This window comes from Neoarius graeffei, chromosome 14 (assembly GCF_027579695.1).
Source record: "Neoarius graeffei isolate fNeoGra1 chromosome 14, fNeoGra1.pri, whole genome shotgun sequence".
NCBI lineage: Eukaryota > Metazoa > Chordata > Actinopteri > Siluriformes > Ariidae > Neoarius > Neoarius graeffei.
Genome location: NC_083582.1, coordinates 2,341,861 through 2,367,207, shown reverse-complemented (window position 1 = coordinate 2,367,207; position 25,347 = coordinate 2,341,861). Strand labels below are relative to the sequence as shown.

The 25,347-nt window shown below is 45.1% G+C and overlaps 1 protein-coding gene across 1 annotated transcript; it reads right to left on the bottom strand.

The window, feature by feature from the left end:
* Window positions 1–14,900: 14,900 nt before the first annotated feature.
* On the bottom strand, window positions 14,901–25,125 carry LOC132898647 (interferon-induced very large GTPase 1-like). Its single transcript, XM_060940366.1, has 3 exons — window positions 25,000–25,125; window positions 18,184–19,685; window positions 14,901–18,084 (listed from the first exon to the last, which is right to left on the bottom strand). The coding sequence occupies exons 1-3, from the start codon at window positions 25,123–25,125 to the stop codon at window positions 14,901–14,903; spliced, it is 4,812 nt and encodes a 1,603-aa protein (XP_060796349.1).
* Between the last annotated feature and the right edge of the window lie 222 nt (window positions 25,126–25,347).

Here is a 25,347-nt window from a genome sequence, read left to right as displayed (position 1 = left end):
GTCCCAGAGGTCTCCTTTCTGGGCTTTATTCTACGGATGGGACAACTTCAGATGGATACAGCCAAGACCCTGGCCATCTGGGACTGGCCCACCCCAGAGTCCGTGAAAGGAGTTCAGCGGTTTTTAGGATTTGCTAACTTCTACCGCAAGTTTGTCAGAAACTTCAGTTCGGTAGCAGCGCCCATATCTGACCTCACCAAAAGGACAGGAGGGCCCTTTGTCTGGTCTCCTCAGGCAGAGAAGGCTTTCAAGGACTCAAGCACCGCTTCTGTACTGCACCTATTCTGGTCCTCCCTGACACATCGCAACCCTTCATTGTCAAGGTGGACGCTTCAGACAGTGGCATCTGCGCTGTCCTCTCTCAATGCTCGGATGGAAGGTTGCACCCCTGCACATACTTCTCCCACCGTCTGAGTCCTGCGGAGTCCTGTTATGACGTGGGTGATCGAGAACTGCTTGCTGTCAAACTGGCCCTTGAGGAGTGGAGGCACTGGCTGGAGGGAGCTCAACATCCATTCCTGGTTTGGACGGACCACAAAAACCAGAAAAAACGCCAGACTCCCTTCTGCACATACTTCTCCCACCATCTGAGTCCTGCGGAGTCCCGTTATGATGTGGGTGATCGAGAACTGCTTGCTGTCAAACTGGCTGGAGGGAGCTCAACATCCATTCCTGGTTTGGACGGACCACAAAAACCAGAAAAAACGTCAGACTCCCTTCTGCACATACTTCTCCCACCGTCTGAGTCCTGCGGAGTCCCGTTATGACGTGGGTGATCGAGAACTGCTTGCTGTCAAACTGGCCCTTGAGGAGTGGAGGCACTGGCTGGAGGGAGCTCAACATCCATTCCTGGTTTGGACGGACCACAAAAACCTGGAGTACCTCCAGCAAGCCAAGAGACTTAATCCACGACAGGCTAGGTGGGCCTTGTTCTTCAGTCAGTTTGATTTCACCCTGTCGTACCACCCCAGCTCGAAGAACACCAAACCTGACGCTCTTTCCAGACAGTTCTCTTCCACTAACAGGGAGAGCGAAGTTGGGCCTATTATCCCTGTGTCCCAGATTGTGGCCCCGGTCCGCTGGGGTGTTGAGGAGGCTGTCCGACAAGCTCAACACCAGGACCCTGGTCCTGGGATGGGTCCACCTGGTCTCTTGTACGTTCCACGTCAAACTCGGGCCAAGGTTCTCCAGTGGGGTCATTCATCCCCTCTCACTGCTCACCCGGGGGCCTGGAGGACCTTGGATTTCTTGAAGAGACGCTTCTGGTGGCCAGACATGGAGAAAGAAGTGAGGTCATTCGTCCTGTCCTGTGAAGTGTGCACCAGAAGCAAGAACCCACGGCAGCGTCCCCAGGGTCTCCTGCACCCTCTGCCCATTCCTCGGCGTCCCTGGTCCCATGTGGCGGTCAACTTCATCACAGGCCTTCCAGCTTCACAAGGTAACACTGTCACACTGTCATTCTAGTTATAGTCGACAGGTTCTCAAAGGCCTGTCGTTTTATACCCTTATGCAAGCTCCCTTCTGCCCTTGAGACTGCCAAATTAATGTTCACTCATGTCTTCCGAGTCTTTGGACTCCCGCAGGACATCGTCTCCGACCGGGGGCCCCAGTTCTCCTCCCGAGTGTGGCAGGGGTTCTGCAAGCTGATCGGGGCCACTGCCAGCCTCTCCTCTGGGTTCCATCCCCAGTCTAATGGCCAGACTGAGAGGCTCAACCAGGACCTGGAAACCACCCTGCGAGGCCTGGCTATGGACAACCCGACATCGTGGAGCACCTGGTTGCCATGGGCAGAGTACGCCCATAACACCCTTCAGTCATCGGCCACCAGGTTGTCTCCATTCCAATGCCAATTCGGGTTCCAGCCACCTTCGTTTCCTGAACAGGAGGAGGATGCTGGGGTGCCCTCGGTCAATCACTTCCTGAGACGGTGTCGCAAGACCTGGAACACGGTTCGGAGGACTCTCATCCATACTTCCAGGGCCAACCAGACTCAGGCCAACTGCCACAGACGGCCTGCCCACAGTTTTCGCCCTGGGCAGCGGGTTTGGTTGTCCGCCAAAGACCTTCCTCTATGGGTGGAGAACAGCAAACTTGCCCCTCATTTTGTTGGCCCCTTCAAGGTAGTGCGCAGGGTGAACCCTGTTGTCTACCGGCTCCAGTTGCCCCGGTCTCTGAGAATCAATCCCACATTCCACGTGTCCCTGTTGCGGCCCATACTGTCGTCCCCTTATGCCCCTGCCCCTAGGAATCCCCCGCCTCCCCGCATCCTCCGTTTTCAGACTGTGTTCACTGTGCGCCGCCTGCTGGACTCCCGCCTGGTCCGCGGCGGTCTCCAGGACCTAGTTGACTGGGAGGGCTATGGGCCTGAGGAGCGCTGTTGGGTCCCCGCTCGGGACATTTTGGACAAAGGACTTTGTCGGGACTTCCATCTGGCCCACCCTGATCACCCTGGGAACGTCAGGAGACACTCCTTGGGGGGGGGGGGGGGGGGGGGGGGGGTCCTGTTAGGCTTTGTAACTATCCTGGCCTCTAGAGGCCGCTATGGTATCTTTGTCATGTCATGTTTGTTTTGACAGCTAGGGGATTTGTGTTTTGTTTTGACAGCCATGTGCTTCTTTGTTTTGTTAGTCATGTGCCTCGTGCCCCACCTGTTCTTAGTTAACTGTCCCGCCTAGTCTTAATTGCCAATTCTGACCTGGTCATGTGTTCTATTACTTTGGGTATTTATACTACTCCATTTTGTGTTTTCTAGTCACTGAGTCTTTGTGCTGTTTAATGGTTAGTCACTTTTGTACTGCGTACCTTGGTCTGTTGACTTTTATTTTTGGAATACTGCTCTTTTGGGACATTTGGACTGTTTTTGTTTTCTTGGAACTTTGCCCTTTTTGTATCTTCTGAGCGTTTGGATTTTCTCTCCCTTGGTGTTGGATTTTTTGGACTGTTGGAACTTTTGGATTTTTTTTTCTTGTATCTCCTGTGTGTTTGGATTTGCCTGACTGGAAGATATTTTACCTTTGTGGATTTTGCTTTATCACAAGCTGTGGATTTATCTGGACATCTGAACTTTGGCAAATAAACTTTATTGAACGCTAGCTTTGATCTCACTCCTCTGCACTTGAGTAATTCCTCTGCTTAGCCTAGTGGGTGTTTGCTGGGTTACTACACCAGCGACCCAGGTTCAATTCCCAGCCTAACAATTATAGTACTCGAACTATAGTAATACTATAGTTATCTGACTATAGTCTGGCGAACTATAGCATTACTATAGTTCGAGAACTATAGTTTCTATAACTATAGTCTGTAATACTATAGTCTCCAGAACTATAGTATTACTATAGTATAGTCCTATAGTGACGAAAATACCATCAAAATACTATAGTCACGATGACTATAGTATAACTATAGTATATAACTATAGGATTTTTTCATAAGGGTCACATGAAGCCAGCTGGGATTGGCTCCGGCTTCCCTCACAACCCGTAATGGATAAGTGGCATAGATAATGGATGGATTTATTCCTTTAAGCTTTTACAGTGACTCGAGAAAGTATTGACCCCCTGTGATTATTAATCTTTTTAATTTATAGTATAGGATTTTTTTCTTGCTCCTTCAGAAATGAATCTCTATAGAAACAGAATTAAATAAATTATTTTATCAAATCACTGGATTTTTTTTTTCCGTTTCCGTTTCCGGTTGAGAGTACGTCGTGCGCATTCTGGCTGCCGCTTCTCACCAGAGCTTTTTTATTTTTATTTTCTTTCTTTTTCAATTTTTCATTTTATTTATTTATTTTTTTCTGTGTGTTTGTGTAGTTTGATGTTTGTTTGAGTGTTTTGTCCGCCGGTTGTGGTGTAGCTCCGGATCTAGTTTTGGGCGTTGGTTCCCTCCAGGCCTTGGTTCGCCGTGGGCGATGCCTGCGCTCCCAGCTGTGGACTGCAGTGAGCTCGTTGCTCATTTAACATTCGTGGTTGTCCAGCGCTCTGTGCTTTAACGCTTGGCGTGATGTTCCGAGCGATGTTGCTCGGTGGGGTCGCGGCAGCTGTGCAGGTGGTTTGGGACACCAGCGCTCTGCGTGGCGGAGCTTCTGTGCTCACTTTGTGGATCCACGGCATGGTGTTCGCGCGATGTGGCTGACGACGTCACGGCGGCTGTGCTGGAGATGTGGGACTTGTTTTCATGTGCCTTTTGGTGGGACTGTGGCTGGTACACCACTGAAATTACATCTTGACCCCTACTTGGTGGACTTTTTACTTTTATTTTTTATTATTTATTCATTTATTTATTTATTATTTTTTATTGTCTTTTTTTTTCTTTGTCTATAATTGTAAAGCGTCCTTGGGTTTTTTGAAAGGCACTATATAAATTGAACTTATTATTATTATTATTATTATTATTATTATTATTATTATTATCTCCTCAGATTTATTTGAATATAAAACATAAAAATGGCTCAGTTGATTTTTCTTCACCCCGTCAGTGTGAACTGTGCTTTTGCACTGATTATTAATGAGATGTTTCAGATTTGTTTTATTTTTAAATATAGAAAAGTTGCACATTGTGATTTTGGTATTTTCTTCCATAACTCACTGCAAAATTCCAACTCTGAAAAGGAAATGGAGAATGTTGTTGAACAGAAGGTTTTCAGTTCATGCCACAGAGTCTCTCCTGGATTGAAGTCCAAACCCTGGTGTCCTGTTCACTGCTGGACACTGATGATCCACTTTAACATGAATAAGGGCAGGTGATGATGATCACAGAGATCCGCTTCTCATCATCAGGGAGGCAGAGACAGGGCAGGGTTCGGGCAGGTGCAGATGTTAGTTTAGGAGAATGTGATCTTGACTTTTGTAAGCATCTGTTATCTTGTTGGATCTACAGAATAAAGAACATTTAGATGTTTAGATATTTTTTAGGATTTGCAGGACTGCCAAAGGTCTGAGACGCGCTGTTTTTTAAAGATGAAATGTGTTTCCTCAGTGAGAAAATGAAGCTAAAGATGTGTGGAGAAGAGCTCGACAAGAGCACTGACACTTCTGGGAGTCGCTTTTGGTTCTCGGTGAATGGAGCTGCCCACAGGAGGAGAACTGAGGAGAACTGCAGAGAGTTATAAAGGTGATGAGCAGTGGCGGCTGCTGGTTTTTAAAAAAGGGGAAGCCCATTTTACGCATTCATCGTAAAACCTGTAGGCCGGTGTAACGGTTCCGCATTCGTGGGTGGAGCACAGAGGACAGCAGGACAGAGATCAGGTTTGACAGTGCGTTTATTGCTAGACTTTTCAGCTTTAACAATAATTCATTCACTCAAACAGACACACACACACAACCGGCGTCTGGTTCAGGGATGAGCTCCTCTGCTCTCACTCTCCCTCCTTAAGTAGGGTGCGGTCACTGGGAAGACATAAACACAGGTTAATTGCTCTCAGGTGTAGTGATTTTGCCACTCACCTTCCCTTACTCCCCCCTCCTGTCACAGACCGGCGCTTGACCACGCCCCCGCTGCCACATATCCCCACCGCCCGACTCAGGCCGGGCGGCTGTCCGGCCTGCAGCCGACTCCCCCCCCTTGGCGGGAGAGAAAGTCCGCCACGACCATCTGCGCCCCCGGCCTGTGGACCACCTGATGGGACTGAAACAAACACAAAGCTGTCTGAAAGTGTAAAGCAGTGAATGAAGAGAGCAGAGCCACTGCATTTTATTTCATTCAATCCAAATTTTCTCATTTTTATAAATAATTCCTGTTCAGTTTCTCTGGGTTTTGAGATTACACAGTGTTTTGTCACTTTTTCACTGTTCCTGGGTGATGAGAGCAGGGGGTGAGGGTTATGGGTGTGTGGGTTATGGGTGTGTGAGTGTGTGGGTTATGGGTGTGAGGGTTATGGGTGTGTGAGTGTGTGGGTTATGGGTGTGTGGGTTATGCGTGTGAGGGTTATGGGTGTGTGAGTGTGTGGGTTATGGGTGTGTGGGTTATGGGTGTGTGGGTTATGGGTGTGTGAGTGTGTGGGTTATGGGTGTGTGGGTTATGGGTGTGTGAGTGTGTGGGTTATGGGTGTGTGGGTTATGGGTGTATGGGTTATGGGTGTGTGGGTTATGGGTGTGTGAGTGTGTGGGTTATGGGTGTGAGGGTTATGGGTGTGTGAGTGTGTGGGTTATGGGTGTGTGAGTGTGTGGGTTATGGGTGTGTGAGCGTGTGGGTTATGGATTATGGGTGTGTGGGTTATGGGTGTGTGAGTGTGTGGGTTATGGGTGTGTGGGTTATGGGTGTGTGAGTGTGTGGGTTATGGGTGTGAGGGTTATGGGTGTGTGAGTGTGTGGGTTATGGGTGTGTGGGTTATGGGTGTGTGGGTTATGGGTGTGAGGGTTATGGGTGTGTGGGTTATGGGTGTGTGGGTTATGGGTGTGAGGGTTATGACTGTGTGGGTTATGGGTGTGAGGGTTATGGGTGTGTGAGTGTGTGGGTTATGGGTGTGTGGGTTATGGATGTGTGAGTGTGTGCGTTATGGGTGTCTGGGTTATGGGCTTGAGGGTTATGGGTTATGGGTGTGAGGGTTATGGGTTATAGGTGTGAGGGTTATGGGTGTGAGGGTTATGGGTGTGTGGGTGATGGGTTATGAGTGTGTGGGTTATGGGTGTGTGGGTTATGGGTGTGTGGGTTATGGGTGTGTGGGTTATGGGTGTGTGGGTTATGAGTGTGTGGGTTATGGGTGTGAGAGTTATGGGTTATGAGTGTGTGGATGATGGGTGTGTGGGTTATGGGTGTGTGGGTTATGGTTGTGTGGCTGATGGGTGTGTGGGTTATGGGTGTGTGGGTTATGAGTGTGTGGGTTATGGGTGATTGGCTCATGGGTGTGTGTGTTATGGGTTATGAGTGTGTGGGTTATTAGTGTGTCGGTTATGGGTTATGAGTGTGTGGGTTATGGGTTATGAGTGTGTGGGTTATGAGTGTGTGGGTTATGGGTTATGAGTGTGTGGGTTAAGGGTGTGTGGGTTATGGGTTATGAGTGTGTGGGTTATGGGTGTGTTGGTTATGGGTGTGTGGGTTATGGGTGTGTGAGGGTGTGGGTTATGGGTGTGTGAGTGTGTGGGTTATGGGTGTGTGAGTGTGTGGGTTATGGGTTATGAGTGTGTCAGTTATGGGTTATGAGCGTGTGGGTTATGGGTTATGAGTGTGTGGGTTATGGGTTATGAGTGTGTGGGTTATGGGTTATGAGTGTGTGGGTTATTAGTGTGTCGGTTATGGGTGTGTGAGTGTGTGGGTTATGGGTTATGAGTGTGTGGGTTATGGGTGTTTGAGTGTGTGGGTTATGAGCGTGTGGGTTATGGGTTATGAGTGTGTGGGTTATTAGTGTGTCGGTTATGGGTTATGGGCGTGTGAGTGTGTGGGTTATGGGTTATGAGCGTGTGGGTTATGGGTGTTTGAGTGTGTGGGTTATGAGCGTGTGGGTTATGGGTTATGAGTGTGTGGGTTATTAGTGTGTCGGTTATGGGTTATGGGCGTGTGAGTGTGTGGGTTATGGGTTATGAGCGTGTGGGTTATGGGTTATGAGTGTGTGGGTTATTAGTGTGTTGGTTATGGGTTATGGGTGTGTGAGTGTGTGGGTTATGGGTTATGAGTGTGTGGGTTATGGGTGTTTGAGTGTGTGGGTTATGAGCGTGTGGGTTATGGGTTATGAGTGTGTGGGTTATGGGTGTGTGAGTGTGTGGGTTATGGGTTTTGAGCGTGTTGGTTATGGGTTATGAGTGTGTGGGTTATGGGTTATGAGTGTGTCGGTTATGGGTTATGAGTGTGTGGGTTATGGGTTATGAGTGTGTGGGTTATGGGTTATGAGTGTGTGGGTTATGGGTGTGTGAGTGTGTGGGTTATGGGTGTGTGAGTTATGGGTTATGAGAGTGTGGGTTATGGGTTATGAGAGTGTGCGTTATGGGTGTGTGAGTGTGTGGGTTATGGGTGTGTGGGTTATGGGTGTGTGAGTGTGTGGGTTATGGGTGTGTGGGTTATGGGTGTGTGAGTGTGTGGGTTATGGGTGTGTGGGTTATGGGTGTGTGGGTTATGAGTGTGTCGGTTATGGGTTATGAGAGTGTGGGTTATGGGTTATGAGTGTGTGGGTTATGGGTGTGTGAGTGTGAGGGTTATGAGTGTGTGGGTTATGGGTGTGTGAGTGTGTGGGTTATGAGTGTGTGGGTTATGGGTGTGTGAGTGTGTGGGTTATGGGTGTGTGGGTTATGAGTGTGTCGGTTATGGGTTATGAGTGTGTGGGTTATGGGTTATGAGTGTGTCGGTTATGGGTTATGAGTGTGTGGGTTATGGGTTATGAGTGTGTGGGTTATGGGTGTGTTGGTTATGGGTTATGAGAGTGTGGGTTATGGGTTATGAGTGTGTGGATTATGGGTGTGTGAGTGTGTGGGTTATGGGTGTGTGAGTGTGTGGGTTATGGGTGTGTGGGTTATGGGTGTGTGGGTTATGAGTGTGTCGGTTATGGGTTATGAGTGTGTGGGTTATGGGTTATGAGTGTGTGGGTTATGGGTTATGAGTGTGTGGGTTATGGGTGTGTGAGTGTGTGGGTTATGGGTTATGAGTGTGTGGGTTATGGGTTATGAGTGTGTGGGTTATGGGTTATGAGTGTGTGGGTTATGGGTGTGTGAGTGTGTGGGTTATGGGTGTGTGGGTTATGAGTGTGTCGGTTATGGGTTATGAGAGTGTGGGTTATGGGTTATGAGTGTGTGGGTTATGGGTTATGAGAGTGTCGGTTATGGGTTATGAGAGTGTGCGTTATGGGTGTGTGAGTGTGTGGGTTATGGGTGTGTGGGTTATGAGTGTGTCGGTTATGGGTTATGAGAGTGTGGGTTATGGGTGTGTGAGTGTGTGGGTTATGGGTTATGAGTGTGTGGGTTATGGGTTATGAGTGTGTGGGTTATGGGTTATGAGTGTGTGGGTTATGGGTGTGTGAGTGTGTGGGTTATGGGTGTGTGGGTTATGAGTGTGTCGGTTATGGGTTATGAGAGTGTGGGTTATGGGTTATGAGTGTGTGGGTTATGGGTTATGAGTGTGTCAGTTATGGGTTATGAGTGTGTGGGTTATGGGTGTGTGAGTGTGTGGGTTATGGGTTATGAGTGTGTGGGTTATGGGTTATGAGTGTGTCAGTTATGGGTTATGAGTGTGTGGGTTATGGGTGTGTGAGTGTGTGGGTTATGGGTTATGAGTGTGTGGGTTATGGGTTATGAGTGTGTGGGTTATGGGTTATGAGTGTGTGGGTTATGGGTGTGTGAGTGTGTGGGTTATGGGTGTGTGGGTTATGAGTGTGTCGGTTATGGGTTATGAGAGTGTGGGTTATGGGTTATGAGTGTGTGGGTTATGGGTTATGAGAGTGTCGGTTATGGGTTATGAGAGTGTGCGTTATGGGTGTGTGAGTGTGTGGGTTATGGGTGTGTGGGTTATGAGTGTGTCGGTTATGGGTTATGAGAGTGTGGGTTATGGGTTATGAGTGTGTGGGTTATGGGTGTGTGGGTGTGTGGGTGTGTGGGTTATGGGTGTGTGGGTTATGGGTGTGTGGGTTATGAGTGTGTCGGTTATGGGTTATGAGAGTGTGGGTTATGGGTTATGAGTGTGTCGGTTATGGGTTATGAGACTGTGGGTTATGGGTTATGAGTGTGTGGGTCATGGGTGTGTGAGTGTGTGGGTTATGAGTGTGTGGGTTATGGGTGTGTGAGTGTGTGGGTTATGGGTGTGTGGGTTATGGGTGTGTGGGTTATGAGTGTGTCAGTTATGGGTTATGAGAGTGTGGGTTATGGGTTATGAGTGTGTCGGTTATGGGTTATGAGAGTGTGGGTTATGGGTTATGAGTGTGTGGGTTATGGGTTATGAGAGTGTCGGTTATGGGTTATGAGAGTGTGCGTTATGGGTGTGTGAGTGTGTGGGTTATGGGTGTGTGGGTTATGAGTGTGTCGGTTATGGGTTATGAGAGTGTGGGTTATGGGTTATGAGTGTGTGGGTTATGGGTGTGTGGGTGTGTGGGTTATGGGTGTGTGAGTGTGTGGGTTATGGGTGTGTGGGTTATGGGTGTGTGGGTTATGAGTGTGTCGGTTATGGGTTATGAGAGTGTGGGTTATGGGTTATGAGTGTGTCGGTTATGGGTTATGAGAGTGTGGGTTATGGGTTATGAGTGTGTGGGTCATGGGTGTGTGAGTGTGTGGGTTATGAGTGTGTGGGTTATGGGTGTGTGAGTGTGTGGGTTATGAGTGTGTGGGTTATGGGTGTGTGAGTGTGTGGGTTATGGGTGTGTGGGTTATGGGTGTGTGGGTTATGAGTGTGTCGGTTATGGGTTATGAGAGTGTGGGTTATGGGTTATGAGTGTGTCGGTTATGGGTTATGAGTGTGTGGGTTATGAGTGTGTGGGTTATGGGTGTGTGGGTTATGGGTGTGTGGGTTATGAGTGTGTCGGTTATGGGTTATGAGAGGGTGGGTTATGGGTTATGAGTGTGTGGGTTATGGGTTATGAGTGTGTGGGTTATGGGTTATGAGTGTGTGGGTTATGGGTGTGTGAGTGTGTGGGTTATGGGTGTGTGAGTGTGTGGGTTATGGGTGTGTGGGTTATGGGTGTGTGGGTTATGAGTGTGTCGGTTATGGGTTATGAGAGTGTGGGTTATGGGTTATGAGTGTGTGGGTTATGGGTGTGTGAGTGTGTGGGTTATGGGTGTGTGGGTTATGGGTGTGTGAGTGTGTGGGTTATGGGTGTGTGGGTTATGGGTGTGTGAGTGTGTGGGTTATGGCTGTGTGGGTTATGGGTGTGTGGGTTATGAGTGTGTCGGTTATGGGTTATGAGAGTGTGGGTTATGGGTTATGACTGTGTCGGTTATGGGTTATGAGTGTGTGGGTTATGGGTTATGAGTGTGTGGGTTATGGGTGTGTGAGTGTGTTGGTTATGGGTGTGTGAGTGTGTGGGTTATGGGTGTGTGGGTTATGGGTTATGAGAGTGTGGGTTATGGGTTATGAGTGTGTGGGTTATGGGTTATGAGTGTGTGGGTTATGGGTTATGAGTGTGTGGGTTATGGGTTATGAGTGTGTGGGTTATGGATGTGTGGGTTATGGGTGTGTGGGTTATGGGGGGGTGTGAGTTATGGGGGTGTGGGTGTGAGTTATGGGGGTGTGGGTTATGGGGGTGTGGGTTATGGGGGTGTGTGAGTTATGTTTGTGTGACGGGGCGATTTCTCAGAGACAACAAGGGAAGCCGAGCTTCCCCTAAAATTCTCTCCCCAAACTGCGGCATCTACGATGTTGAATTCTCATTAAAACAATAACTTGCATAACATAATATATGCCCAAGATTATATTTACGTTCATATCTATCCTGTAACTTATTTGAGTGATGTCTGACGAACTTGCAGTTCGCTACGAGAATCACCTTTGCTGCCAGGCTGTAACCTTTCTTATTTCAATGGGCTCTTTGGACTGGCAGCAGTGTTGCCAGATTGGGCGGTTTTAAGTGCATTTTGGCGGGTTTTGAACATATTTTGGGAAGGAAAACGTCAGCAGTATCTGGCAACACTGACTGGCAGCCGGGTATCCATTGCAGTCTATGAGCCAGCTCTGAACAGCCAATTTCAGCTAGTTGTTATTGGTTAAAATCAACAAAATCGTCACTTCCAGGGAAGCCGGGCTTCTCTGGGACTAAACGAGACAGTGGGAGGGGCAAGAAGCCGGGCTGATAAAGGATTATTGGAGGTGGTGTTTGAAAGACATGAGGAGGGCGGGGTCGCTGTACTTCGGCGAGGAACACAGAAGCATGATCAGTCAGTCCCTAGCGGATGTCGAGAAAGTGTAGTCGTGTGCCAAAGTGCTGTCCGAATTTCTTTTCATATAAACGTTTCTTCTCATTGATGTCTCTGTACATTACTCTGTAAATAAATGTAAATATTACTCGTTGTGCTCCGTTAACTTTCATCCATTCTATCAGTTTGATCATTCATGAATTCACTCGTTTATTTCATTTGTAGTTCAATCTGGTTGTAGGCTAGCTTGAGCCTTACTGGGATCTGCAGTGCTAGCTGCTAACAGAAATTGGTGAAGTCTCTGGAAAGCACAACCATCTAGTATGACAGGGTCACAGACCATTTTCTGGAAAAGGAGCGGAGGGCAGAATTTGTGTATAAATAGTGTGCATCATATAATGTTCATGAATGTGAAGTGTGTATATTGTTCAGTAATGTTAAGAGAATGGTGGGCTCTGTGTTATAGGTTATACCTGGGTATAATATTCAAGGTTCTGTGTGTTGCATAGCCTACCTGGTTATGAATTTCCAGACTGTGTTGCAGAAGATGTTCAAGGATGTGTTGCACAGCTGGGTGTTGTGTTAAAGACTCTGTGTTGCATATCAGGGTATGATGTTCAAGGCTCTTCATTGAATAGCCAGTGATTTTTGGATGTTTGATATTTTTGATTAAGGATATGAGGCACTAGCCTGGCAAGCCAGACTATAACATGAAATGTACAAGCAAAAATACTTTCTGCCACTAGGTAGGGTTGTCTAGTTCACTATGCTAATGGGGCACACCTTTCTATACTTTGATATCCGGCCTACAGGTTTTACGATGAATGCGTAAAATGGGCTTCCCCTGTTTTAAAGACCAGCAGCCACCACTGGTGTGTGAGTGTGTGAGTTATGGGGGTGATGGGTGTGTGAGTGTGTGGGTTATGGGTGTGTGGGTGATGGGGGTGTGGGTTATGGGGGTGTGGGTGATGGGTGTGTGAGTTATGGGTGTGTGTGTTATGGGTGTGTGGGTGTGAGTTATGGGTGTGTGATTGTGAGTTATGGGAGTGTGGATGTGTGGGTTATGGGGGTGTGTGAGTTATGGGAGTGTGGATGTGTGGGTTATGGGGGTGTGTGAGTTATGGGAGTGTGGATGTGTGGGTTATGGGGGTGTGTGAGTTATGGGAGTGTGGATGTGTGGGTTATGGGGGTGTGAGTTATGGGGGTGTGTGAGTTATGGGGGTGTGGGTGTGTGATTGTGGGTTATGAGTTAACTCCACATTAATTCCCGTAGTTTTGGAACAGGATGTCCAACAAGTTCATCCAGGTGTGATGGTCAGGTGTTGGGATTCGCTCCCCAGTAGACCTCCATTAGTGATTCAGATCATTCCCATTTTTGACCCCTAGGTGCAATAATCACTCTAAATGGGGCTGTGAACGCAGAGCACAATGATTACACAACGCTGAGAAAGACGAGAAAATCGACAGAACACGGGCTTACCTCTGTCAAACAGCAACATTTTAAAAATCTTTGGTCATTCATAAGGTAATTAATATTTCAGTGGAGTTTAAAATGTATGGAGTTGTGAATGAGGACTGGAAGATTAATATTTGTTAAATGGATGATATAAAGGGCGGGGCTCTGCACAACCTGCCCTTATCGACAAACCACCACTGTATTAATCTGACTGCATTACACAGAGAATGACATTGTGAATGATAACAACATGATTAAAAGGATTAAACGTCCAATGTAAAGTATTCCAGATTTTATTTCTCACAAGGTTCAGATTCTCCAAAACAATCAAAAGGCTAATTAACACTAATGATCACTAAACTTACAGATACATGAGAAGGAAAATATTATATGAAAAAAAACAAATGCAGAAAGATATATTTCACAGAGCAAGTTAGAAAGTTGGTCAGTGATTTTAACCCTTTCCTGTCCTGCCATGGAGAATAATTTCTCTACCCCATCTACTGGACAAACAGTGAAACTGCAGGTAAAGTTTTGAAGACAGATTTATAAACAGAGGAATCTCATCTCATCATCTCTAGCCGCTTTATCCTTCTACAGGGTCGCAGGCAAGCTGGAGCCTATCCCAGCTGACTATGGGCGAAAGGCAGGGTACACCCTGGACAAGTCGTCAGGTCATCACAGAGCTGACACATAGACACAGACAACCATTCACACTCACATTCACACCTACGCTCAATTTAGAGTCACCAATTAACCTAACCTGCATGTCTTTGGACTGTGGGGGAAACCGGAGCACTTGGAGGAAACCCACACGGAGAACATGCAAACTCCACACAGAAAGGCCCTCGCCGGCCCCAGGGCTCGAACCCAGAACCTTCTTGCTGTGAGGCGACAGCGCTAACCACTACACCACCGTGCCGCCACAGAGGAATCAGTTTGTGCTATTAGTTTAAAGATTAGAGAATATATCTGATAAACATTCTATAATTTCAAAATATGTAATTATTGGAACCCAAAAAGCCTCTTCACAATACAGTTACAGTGGATATAAAAAGTTTACACACCCCTGTTAAAATCACAGGGTTTTTAAATGTAAAAAAAATAAAACAAAAGAAATTATGTCTGATTTTTTTCCACCTTTAAATGTGATATAGTAACCACCACCAAGTGAAAAACAAATCAAAATGTTTTAGGGGGAAAAAAGAATAAATTGGTTGCATTTTTGTTGGTTTCTATATAAATGTAAAAGTTGGAAATTTCATTCTCAGTTTTTTATTTTAATTAATTTTTTTAATCACAAGTTCATGTAGATTTTTATATCCACTTTACATAAAAAATAATTATGAGAATCTTTGACAAATCAATAAACCTCACTTTCCTATATGGAGTAAATTAGTCACTCATATATTAATAGATTAATCCAAAATAAAACACGTGCAAAGAATGCTGAAAACTGTCATCCTGTTAAATGAGTAATATCTCGTGAAATGAATTATCAGCCACTGTGATACTCGTACATATCACTAGAATCTGGTCATGAAGCTGAATGTGTTGTTGGGTATTGTGGGATGTGGATGTGGCTGAAGTCTTCTCATTCAGGTAAGCTGGACTCTCTTCAATCAGATCCAGATGTTTTTTGTGTCAGAAAGCAGAGAAAAGTGCCATTTCATTAAAATGTATTAATGTATTCTTAAACTTTTAACAGCATCTGACAGGGTAAACTCTTTCCACTCAGCAGGAATCTCCCCGTCACCACAAAACTGTTTGTTATTGCATTTTTCAAGATTTTCCTGAAATTCACAAACAAACCATTTCCAGTAAGCTAACGTGGAAAAATCAGTGGAGATTCCCCATTCAGCAAACACCCCACCTGCTTTCCTGTAATCTTTATAAGGAACAAGAGTCTCAGATTCACTGGATGGGGAAAAGGAGCGGTCACTTGCTACCTTTGTTCTGCAGAACTCTATGGAGAATTCTGTTGTGCCGTCATAATACGATCCTCTCACTGCAGTGGAGCGATGATAATCAGCATTGTGTTCTCCAGGATGATCTTCTTGGCCGTTGGTACAGACGGCTCCACAGAAAGGACACTGTTTCCAGCAGCACCCACAGAAATGTTTGATTAGAATCTCATCAGGTCTTTCTCTGAACTTCTCCATGGAAAAGTGTGAAATCTTACTGAGACGTTTCTTTAACTCTTCAACAACAGCTGGGAGTTCCTTCCTTATGGCTTCCACAAGAACATCGAAGTCAATGCTATTCTTACACTCTTCATCACACAACTGAACTCTCGTATCTCCTAACTCATCTGCAAGGCTCTTAGTAAAAACATCCAGCCACTGATTTGCATCACCTTTGACATGTTTGACTTCATCTGTCGTCTTTGTTGCAGCAGTGATGATGCTGGTCTGTTTCTGATCAATGCACTCTTCAATTACAGAAACTGCTTTTGGGTTTTCAGCTGCCATGAACTCTTTAACCCTGGCCTTGATGAACTCCTCAAAGTGGACTTTAGGATTGCACGTGTACGTTAAGTAGTTTTTAAACCTCTCATCCTTATCTCCCTTCTGCTCTGCTAAAGACTTGAGAATGTGTTTTTCCAGATCAGCTCTGTTCCCATTAAATGGTGCTTTCTCTCTCATCTGTCCAGACGCAAATTGAGCGATCTTGTTGTAGACACTCTGAAGAATCGCTTCTTTCAGTTTACCGCAAACCCGGTCTCCAAGTATCGGTGCTGATGTTGCTCCCTCACAGTATTTCTGAAAGATGTTAAAATACTCATCCCTTTTCTTTTCAAAATAATTAAGTGGATCATTTACTTCTCTGAATTTCCTGTGAAGCTCTGAGATGCTTTGTGCTGACTGTTCACACACATAAAGTGAGAGATCGACATAGAAATCTTGGTTAAAGACAGAGACATCATCAGATAACTTTCGATCTTTCTTGAATTTTGTTTCAAATTCCTGCACCTGGGTTTTGACGTCCTGTGCAATGCGTTGAATATAATGTGAATTGTATCCCTGTGTTGAGAACGGAAATGACTCCACCTGTTTTTTGGTTTGTTCAGTGACCTGATTAATGAGATCACGTATTGGTTGGTTTAAGTTCTCTGGTGTAAATGGATTTCTCCACAAAAATTTGTCGATATTCCTTTTCATCGCGCCCTTGGAAGTTGGGATATAGCTGCTGTAATCACTGACAATTCCAATTCCTCTATACTTTGAAGAACGCTTTCGATTTGAAACCAAGTCATGTTTGTAGACCTCTCCCACAACTTCAGTTATCTCATTTGAGATGTTGACATCTTTGATTTTTGGAGCTTGTTTAGTTATTTCAGAGACCCATTGTTCCCACATGGAATCAAACTCCTTACTTGTGTCCGTTTTACAGTTAGTTTCTCTTTTAAGTCTTGAAGCAAGCTCTTTGCTCTTTTCAAAGAGTGTCTTCTCGTAGCTCACACGTTGCTTATCAAGGTTTTGTCTCATGCTTCTCTGCTGAATGCTATCATCCACTTTTCTCTTTGCTTCCTCTATTAGATCATCATGGAGGTTCTGGATTTGGGTCTCAAATCTGCATTTCACCTGAATCAGTGTTTCCTTTTCACTGTCTTCTTCAAAATATTGTTTAAATGCATTTTGGACATCCTTTAGTGTTCCTGCCATTTCTTCTTTCAGAACTTTCCTCTGGACTGTTTCTATGATTCCACTGGCTACTCTGTTCAGCACTTTGTTTTCTACAGTCATCATTTCACTCCTCAGACTCCAGGTCCAGTTCCCATACTTCTGCTCCAGTCTCCTGTACACTGAGATCTCTTGTGCATTTTTAAAACAGAAAACAAAATTTTCGTCCAGTAAAGCATTCCACAGATCTTTCAAATGCTTTTGAAACTGTGATAATTTCAGGCCATCTGTAGTTTTTGCATGAGAAAGAATATCTCTCTTTAGTCCTTGGATGTTTTTGCTGTAGCATGGGTTTAGTGGTGCCATGGGTGGAGAACCCTCCCAGAGCTGTGAAAAATACTTCACATCACGCTCTACATCAAATGCAATGACATCAGTGAAATTTTCTGCACAGTCGTCTTCATCTTTAGCTGCTAATTTAGTCATTTTATCCAGCGTTTCCTGCAAATTTCTCCTTCCATCCAGGATTTTCTCTCTAGCTGTAATATCAGAAACATTCTGATGCACAAACATGCAGCTGGGGTTTAGCCTGACCTTCTTCATCCTCAGGAATGCATGAACAACAATCTGAAGTATTTCCTGCATCTCAGTTGGGTTCTCTCCAAAGATGTTAATCAAAGTCATGTTTCCTAATCCTACCACAAATGTGGAAAGTTGATTGTCATGATGGATGGTGTTGCTTCCAGCCAGTTCTGGAGCTCTGAGACCTTCAGTATCAACAACTAAAATGTAGTCAATCTTCCACTCTTCCTTCATGTCCTCAGAAACTCTAACCAGCTGCATAAAGGCTCCTCTGGTGCATCTGCCTGCACTGACTGCAAACTGGAGCCCAAACATGGCGTTCAGCATGGTGGATTTCCCAGAGCTCCGAATTCCCAAAACTGACAACACAAAAACTCTCTGGTCTCCCAGTATCCTGATGACTTCATCTAAAACAGCTGAAACCCAGGTTAGAGGAACATAAGCTGCATCACCATCCATCAGCTCCATCGGGTGCCCAGATATCATGAGCTTAGCAGCAAGTTCAGGCAGTTTATTCATGTTTCCAACCTGGTTCCCTCTCATGCTTTTTTCTTCAGAGACTGAGGCTTCATAAATCTGGCCCATCTCTCTCAGCATGTGCTCCAAGCCAAAGTTAGCAGCATTCAGTTCTTTTGATATTTTTTGTAACTTTGATTCTTCAGTCTTCAGTTTGTCCAGATTAATTCGTTCAGTTTTTTGCTTTTCAGGTTTGTCTTGCTTTTTTTTCAAATCATGCACATCTATCCATTTTTGGTAATATTCTTGTTGGATGGTAGAGAGTTTCTCTGAAGTGAATTCAGTCAGCCCAATTACAGTCCATCTGCGGAAATACACTCTCTCACTGACTGACAGGTTTAATCTCTCACTGATCAAACCATCGACAAATAACTTCATGAGGTCACTGAATCCATGTTTCTGTTGTTTCCTTCTGAGATCCTTCATTTCAGTTTTCTTGTTGCTGAGCTCGTTTTCTATGTTGTTACTTTGAAGTCGTCGTAAGTCTTTGCTCGTTTGGCACCAGTTGTGCCACAGTTTTCCCTGGCAGGGCAGATATTTCTCTTTTACCCTCAGTGGATCTTTTCCTTTGAGAAAACCCATTATATTTTGTGCAGCTTCCTTTCCTCTCTTACAGGCCTCATTGTGCTCATCCACACTGACCTCTGAGTTGTTGGTCATTTTCTCAAGATTGAAGGTCCTGTGTTTTTGTGAAAGACATTTCCTGATAATATTTCTGAGTACATTAGATGCATTAGACTGACTTCCACTTTTTAGTTCCACTCTGTATTTTCCTGTACCGATCTCACACACATCATCTTCATCATCATTCTCTTCATCAGTAAGAACAACAATGAGAGGTGTCAGGGATTCGCAAAGCTCCTCTACAAGTCTCATATGATTATCATCCTCATCAAGCTTAGGCAAAAGTACAACATTTACAGAGGCCGTGGTCGTAAGTATCTCTCTCTGAGTTACAGCTCTGCTGGAATCACCATGAAGATTACAGAAATCAACACATTCAGTGAAATGTTCAGAGCTTTTCCCAGATGGACAGTACCAAGCGATCTCCACCACTCCATCCATCAGTAGACGGTTTCTGCTGCTGCCTGGACAGTGTCTGTGGAAAAATGTGTTGTGCCTCTCATTAATCAGGTTGTTGATCAGCTGAGACTTGGATAAGGAAACAGACCCAAGCCTGAAGAATGCCACCATTGGAGTTTCTGCTTTGGAAACAGGTTGAGTCTCGCTGATGATTTGTCCTGAAGCATCAGTCGACTTCCAGCTCTTGTTGATTTGCCGCATTGTCCAGAAAGGAAATTCAATTTTCCCACTAAAGGGATTGGGTACCAGCAGAGGGATCGCATACTGACACTGTGCCAGTTTAGTCACCATGATTTGTTGAAGAAAATGATCTGCACAAAGGAACACTGCCATCTGAACATCCATTGGGTGAATCTCAGCCTGTTTCCTTTCAGTCTTTACATCCTGTTTTTTACAAAGAGCAGCAAAAGCACCTCCTTTAGCTCCTGTCAGAGATTTAGGTACGTTGGTTTCGTTTCTGACAGAGATGTGTCTTGCTCTGTAATCTCCTGTCAAAAGCCGTTGCATGAAAACATGAACCAGTTCGTTCTCTTTACTGGGCTCTTTGTACTCTAAAGTGGATTTGGATATTTCAAGAAAGTGTGTGCTGGTAAGTTTGTCTTCATATTTCTTCTTCAGACCAAGTCGAAGCAACAGGTCTTCTACTCCATTTGATTTTCTCTCCTGAGAAAAAAAAATCACACAAAATATCACCAGCATTTAAAATAAATAACCGAAATGCCTTTTTCTCCACATGCTAGACATGTAGACAAGCTGAGGTTGGACATCTTTCTGTGTTGTGGTGTTGCTCACCATCTGGTGTTCTTTGTTTTCTTCCAGTGAATGTTGCGGTCTCAACTTATCGTGTTGGACAGACTGCTTTCCTGGATGCTGAGAACAGATTAGATTAGATCAGATCAGATTCAACTTGATTGTTATTTGACGAGTGACAAGTACTAAGGCAACGAAATGCAGTAATTAATGTCTGTCACCACCAAAAATAAATAATAAAAAACATCTTCCACCACTAGCAAGTTCTCAGCTTGCAATCCCAATGAAGAGAGTCACTGGTAATGTTTGAGGTTTGGGATGTAATCAGTGTGAATACTTGATCCAGATTGAACAGGTGATGCTTTATAAACAAATACAAATGCAGAAACAAAGGGGTTGTGGGTTTTTGTTTTTTGAATGAAGCTTCCCAAAGCGGGCGGCATGGTGGTGTAGTGGTTAGCGCTGTCGCCTCACAGCAAGAAGGTCCTGGGTTCGAGCCCCGGGGCCGGCGAGGGCCTTTCTGTGTGGAGTTTGCATGTTCTCCCCGTGTCCGCGTGGGTTTCCTCCGGGTGCTCCGGTTTCCCCCACAGTCCAAAGACATGCAGGTTAGGTTAACTGGTGACTCTAAATTGACCGTAGGTGTGAATTGTTGTCTGTGTCTATGTGTCAGCCCTGTGATGATCGGGCGACTTGTCCAGGGTGTACCCCGCCTTTCGCCCGTAGTCAGCTGGGATAGGCTCCAGCTTGCCTGCGACCCTGTAGAAGGATAAAGTGGCTAGAGATAATGAGATGAGATGAGAGCTTTCCAAAGCTTCACAGGAGATCTAGATAAGACCAGACTTGATCATCAGGGCTGGGATCCCACAGGATGCAACATGAAGTTTGTGTGAGGGGAAATTTTTCACTTATTTTACTTTTCAACTTGCACCCTGGTATAATGATCATACTTACACCTGAAGACAGACCACTGAAAAATTAGAACGTAAATGGCCTCAAACTAAATTAGTAGTATTCCAGTTAGCATGGAAGGAGAGCCTCCTGAAGTATAGTAAATTGTTCTACAGGCCTTCTGACTTTCACAGCACACTTGCAGCATGGTGACCAGAATAAAGATATTTGCTGAAAACAAAATTCATATATATTTCTATATTTAAATTATTTTTGCTCCTCTGCAGCCCAGTCCTTCCAAAAGTCCAGCCTTTCTCTTTTTGTTTGTTCTTTTTCACCTCCCTTTCCCCCTCTCTTAAATTTGTGAGTAAGCTGAGTTTACTGTAGTCTCATCTCATCTCATTATCTGTAGCCGCGTTATCCTGTTCTACAGGGTCGCAGGCGAGCTGGAGCCTATCCCAGCTGACTACGGGCGAAAGGCGGGGTTCACCCTGGACAAGTCACCAGGTCATCACAGGGCTGACACATAGACACAGACAACCATTCACACTCACATTCACACCTACGCTCAATTTAGAGTCACCAGTTAACCTAACCTGCATGTCTTTGGACTGTGGGGGAAACCGGAGCACCCGGAGGAAACCCACGCGGACACGGGGAGAACATGCAAACTCCGCACAGAAAGGCCCTTGCGGCCACGGGGCTCGAACCCGGACCTTCTTGCTGTGAGACGACAGCACTAACCATGACGCCACCCTCCCTTAAAAATATTTTTAGTTATTATATTTCAGTATGTTCCTGTTGAGTGGATGTTTGGCTTATCTCAATCAGACAAAGGCAAACATTTTCTTCTACTGTCTTGCCAACTAGAATGATCAAATTTGTAATTGTTGTTTGGTTGTTCCAGGAGCATCACCCAGTCGGGGCCCGAGCCAACATGGAGGGCTTCATTTTGCAGTGCCTGGGGCAACAGTATTGTGTGGGTCAATGTAGTGGAATTTAGAATTGGTTTGCATCTCATAAAATTGAGTAGGTGTGAATTACTGGATTGCCCCTTGCATGGGGGCAGCACGGTGGTGTAGTGGTTAGCGCTCTCGCCTCACAGCAAGAAGGTCCGGGTTCGAGCCCCGTGGCCGGCGAGGGCCTTTCTGTGTGGAGTTTGCATGTTCTCCCCGTGTCTGCGTGGGTTTCCTCCAAGTGCTCCGGTTTCCCCCACATTCCAAAGACATGCAGGTTAGGTTAACTGGTGACTCTAAATTGACCGTAGGTGTGAATGTGAGTGTGAATGGTTGTTTGTCTCTGTGTGTTGTCCTGTGATGATCTGGTGACTTGTCAAGTGTGTACCCCGCCTCTCATCAATAGTCAGCTGGGATGGGCTCCAGCTTGCCTGAGACCCTGTACAAGATAAGCGCTTATGGATAATGGATGGATGGATGGGAAATGCAAATAAAAAGAAAGCAGAGATTTGTAAATGTACTTTGACTTGTATTTCATTGCAGCCAGAATTAACCCAGGTTATTTCATGTTTTGATGGTCAACTTCATTTCATTTGTTAATATACGTACATCCATTCCTATGTTTCAGACCAGCAACACATTTCAAAAAAGTTGGGACAGGGGCAGTTTAGGGCTAGTAATGAGGTTAAACAATTAAATAATGATGTGATGTGAAACAGGTGATGTCAGCCAGTGACTGTAATCATGATTTGGTACAAAATCAGCATCCAGGAAAGGCCGAGACTTTGAAGAGTAAATATGGCCAAGGATCTCCAGTTTATCAACAAATGCATGAGAAAATTATTGAAATGTTTAAAAACAATGTTCCTCAAAGAAAGATAGGAAGGGATTTGCATATTTCACCCTCTACAGTGCTGAATATCATTAAGCCATTCAAGGAATCTGGAGGAATTTTGGTGTGTTTCAGCCAGCTCACAGACCACAACGTAAAAAGAGGCAGACACCCAAAAATGTATTGTTAAAACAAGCGATCTTTTTTAATAAAGAGCAAATAATCACTGCTCAGGTTGAGGGGAAATGGTGTGAATGCTGGCGTGCATGTATGGATGCAAATGCAGGCATCAATCGGTCAGCTATGGGAGAGAGAAAAGAGAAAACAAAGAAAGGAGGAGAGAAATAAATAAAGAGCGAGAGTGTGTGGTGAAAATGTCAAAATCAAAGTATGTGGCTGCAGGAAGGAAGACAAGTACCCCCAGGTAAGAGAGCTCCTTTTATATCCACACCCTTCTCCAGGTGCGCCGAGTTAACGAATTAGCCCACGTCAGCTCAACCTGCCCGTACACTGACAGGAGAAGGCCTGTAGGGAGACACAGGGGGTCGTAACAGGTGTGCAAAGGGCAAAGGGCTCAAGCCTAATCTGAACACCCGTGATCACCAATCCCTCAGACAGCACTGCATCAAAAACTGTCATTCATCTATAGCTGATAGAACCACATGGGTTCGGGATTACTTTGGCAAACCTTTGTCAAGCTCTACAATACAGAGTTACATCCACAAACACCAGTTAAAACTTTACTGTGCCAAAAGGAAGCCTTACGTTAACTGTGTCCAGAAGTGCTGTTGACTTCTCTGGGCTCAGAGGCATCTGGGATGGACCATCACACAGTAGAAACATGTATTGTGGTCAGACTCTTTCTACACTTGCATCCATCGTCACATCCACACGCATCTGCACACATTCGCGCTTGGCATGGGTCGAACTTCTACTCATGCGCATTTGCACTCTGAACAGCAAGGACTAATTACACACACCTGTCCTGGATTAAAGCACAATCAGTGCACACTTAAAAGGATGCTGCCAACACACACATTGTGAAGTATTGAGTTTCCCAGTGACTCTTACCGAGCCATATGTTTGTACTGTCTTCCAGGTTTTTGACTCTTGTCTGCATTTCAGTTTCTACTTCTGCCTAGTCATTTTGTGCCTCACTTGACCTCTGCTTGTCTACTGTTTATGATTTTGCCTGCTTATTTGGATTGTTTGCCTGCATGCCTTTTAATAAACTCTTCTGCACTTACATCCGCTACCACCATACTGACAGAATACTTTGCCGACACATGGATGTAGTGGAAGAGAGCAGGCACACTGGTCAATGCCACGCCCGAGTTTCCGTGCCTCAGCCCGGATCGATAATTTTTCTGCAGTGAGTTGATTTGAACACACCGGCACCCTATCATGGAATGGATTACCCACTGAATGGATTTTTGTTGGAACCACTTTTGTCAAGGAACATTATTTACATTGCAATATTTGCAACAAGTTGTATTTGGTAGGTGGCTCTTTTCTGGGACCTTCCTGCCCTTCCATGTGCATATGTGGAAAGCCTCGGGGCAGGGAGAGCACATCTCCCTGCCCGACCATGTGCCTACATGCAAAGGCTAAAGTAGGGAGAGCTGCAGCAAAATCCCCCAAAACCACCATGCCAGGCAGACCTCCTTGGCCTTCCATGCTTCCATGGAAGAGCCAGCAGAAGGAGCTCACTGAACTATTAATTAGGAAGAAAGTTAAACTAAGATGAAATACGGTGAGGTGAGTTGAATCTTCACAGATTGCTGTTGGGGTAATATAGCTAGTAAGTTTATACAGAGAGCCTGAGCAGCTATGCAATAATGTTTATGTTTAACCTAGTGCAGTCTCAATGAACAGGACAGGTCAGGCTGGATGGTACCGTCTCTGGACATAGTTAGCAAAATTCTGAAATTCAAAGCGAACAAGAAATCGGCCATCGTTGTCCAAGCATGGAATACAGGCTGTTCAAACAATGAAATTATCCAAAGCAGAGGACCTTGTGAGGCGCGTCACAAATTTATTAATAACAGAACTGAGGAGCCCTTGTTAATGATGTTTACAGTTGCTGTCTCATTGTCACAAAAACAGGATTTGCTTCTTGACCAGTGTTTACCCCACAGAAGACAAGCTACATGATTGGGTAGATCCCATTAGAGCAGTGGAAGAAGTGTCAGCTGACAAGGATGACAATTCTTTGGGCCGTGCATCAGCAAACCACTGATTATTAAAATCCTCCCAACCAATGGAAAGGGCTGTGTCTGTGAACAACGTAATTGCTCATGGAGAGTCCAGGTTTCATCATAGAAGAATGAAACACCGTTCCATTACCCAACAGAAGGAGACCAGTAACGGCCTTCAGATCTGCAGTCTGTATCCAAGCTTACCCTATCGTGGAGTTCTCTACAGATTAAGAGAGATCAAAAGTGTAGATATAAATGATGTCCCTGGGGAATAACGTACATCACGTAATTAAGATGCCCAAACATAGAAACAGTTCCCTTTTGAAATTGCTATTGCCTCCTGCACTTCTCACGACCTCTCTGAAATTATTGATTTTTCCGAGAGGCAGTGAAGCTTGCATCCGGTCGCTGTCTGAGGTGATGCCTAGAAATCCTATAGTCAAGTCAGGGGTTTTTTGTATAGCATTTTTAACAGACATTGTTGCAAAGCAGCCTTATAGAAAATTAAAGACTTCAAACATGATCTAATTTTATCCCTAATTTAGTTCAACTTTTATTTGTCACATATAATTACAAGTAATTACAGTGCAATTCTTATGTACCTTAGGTCATTGAGAGTATAAAAATATATAGATAAGATAAATTACAAACAATAGAAATAAAGGGGAAAAAACCTCTAAACTATATTAATGAGTGGAAAC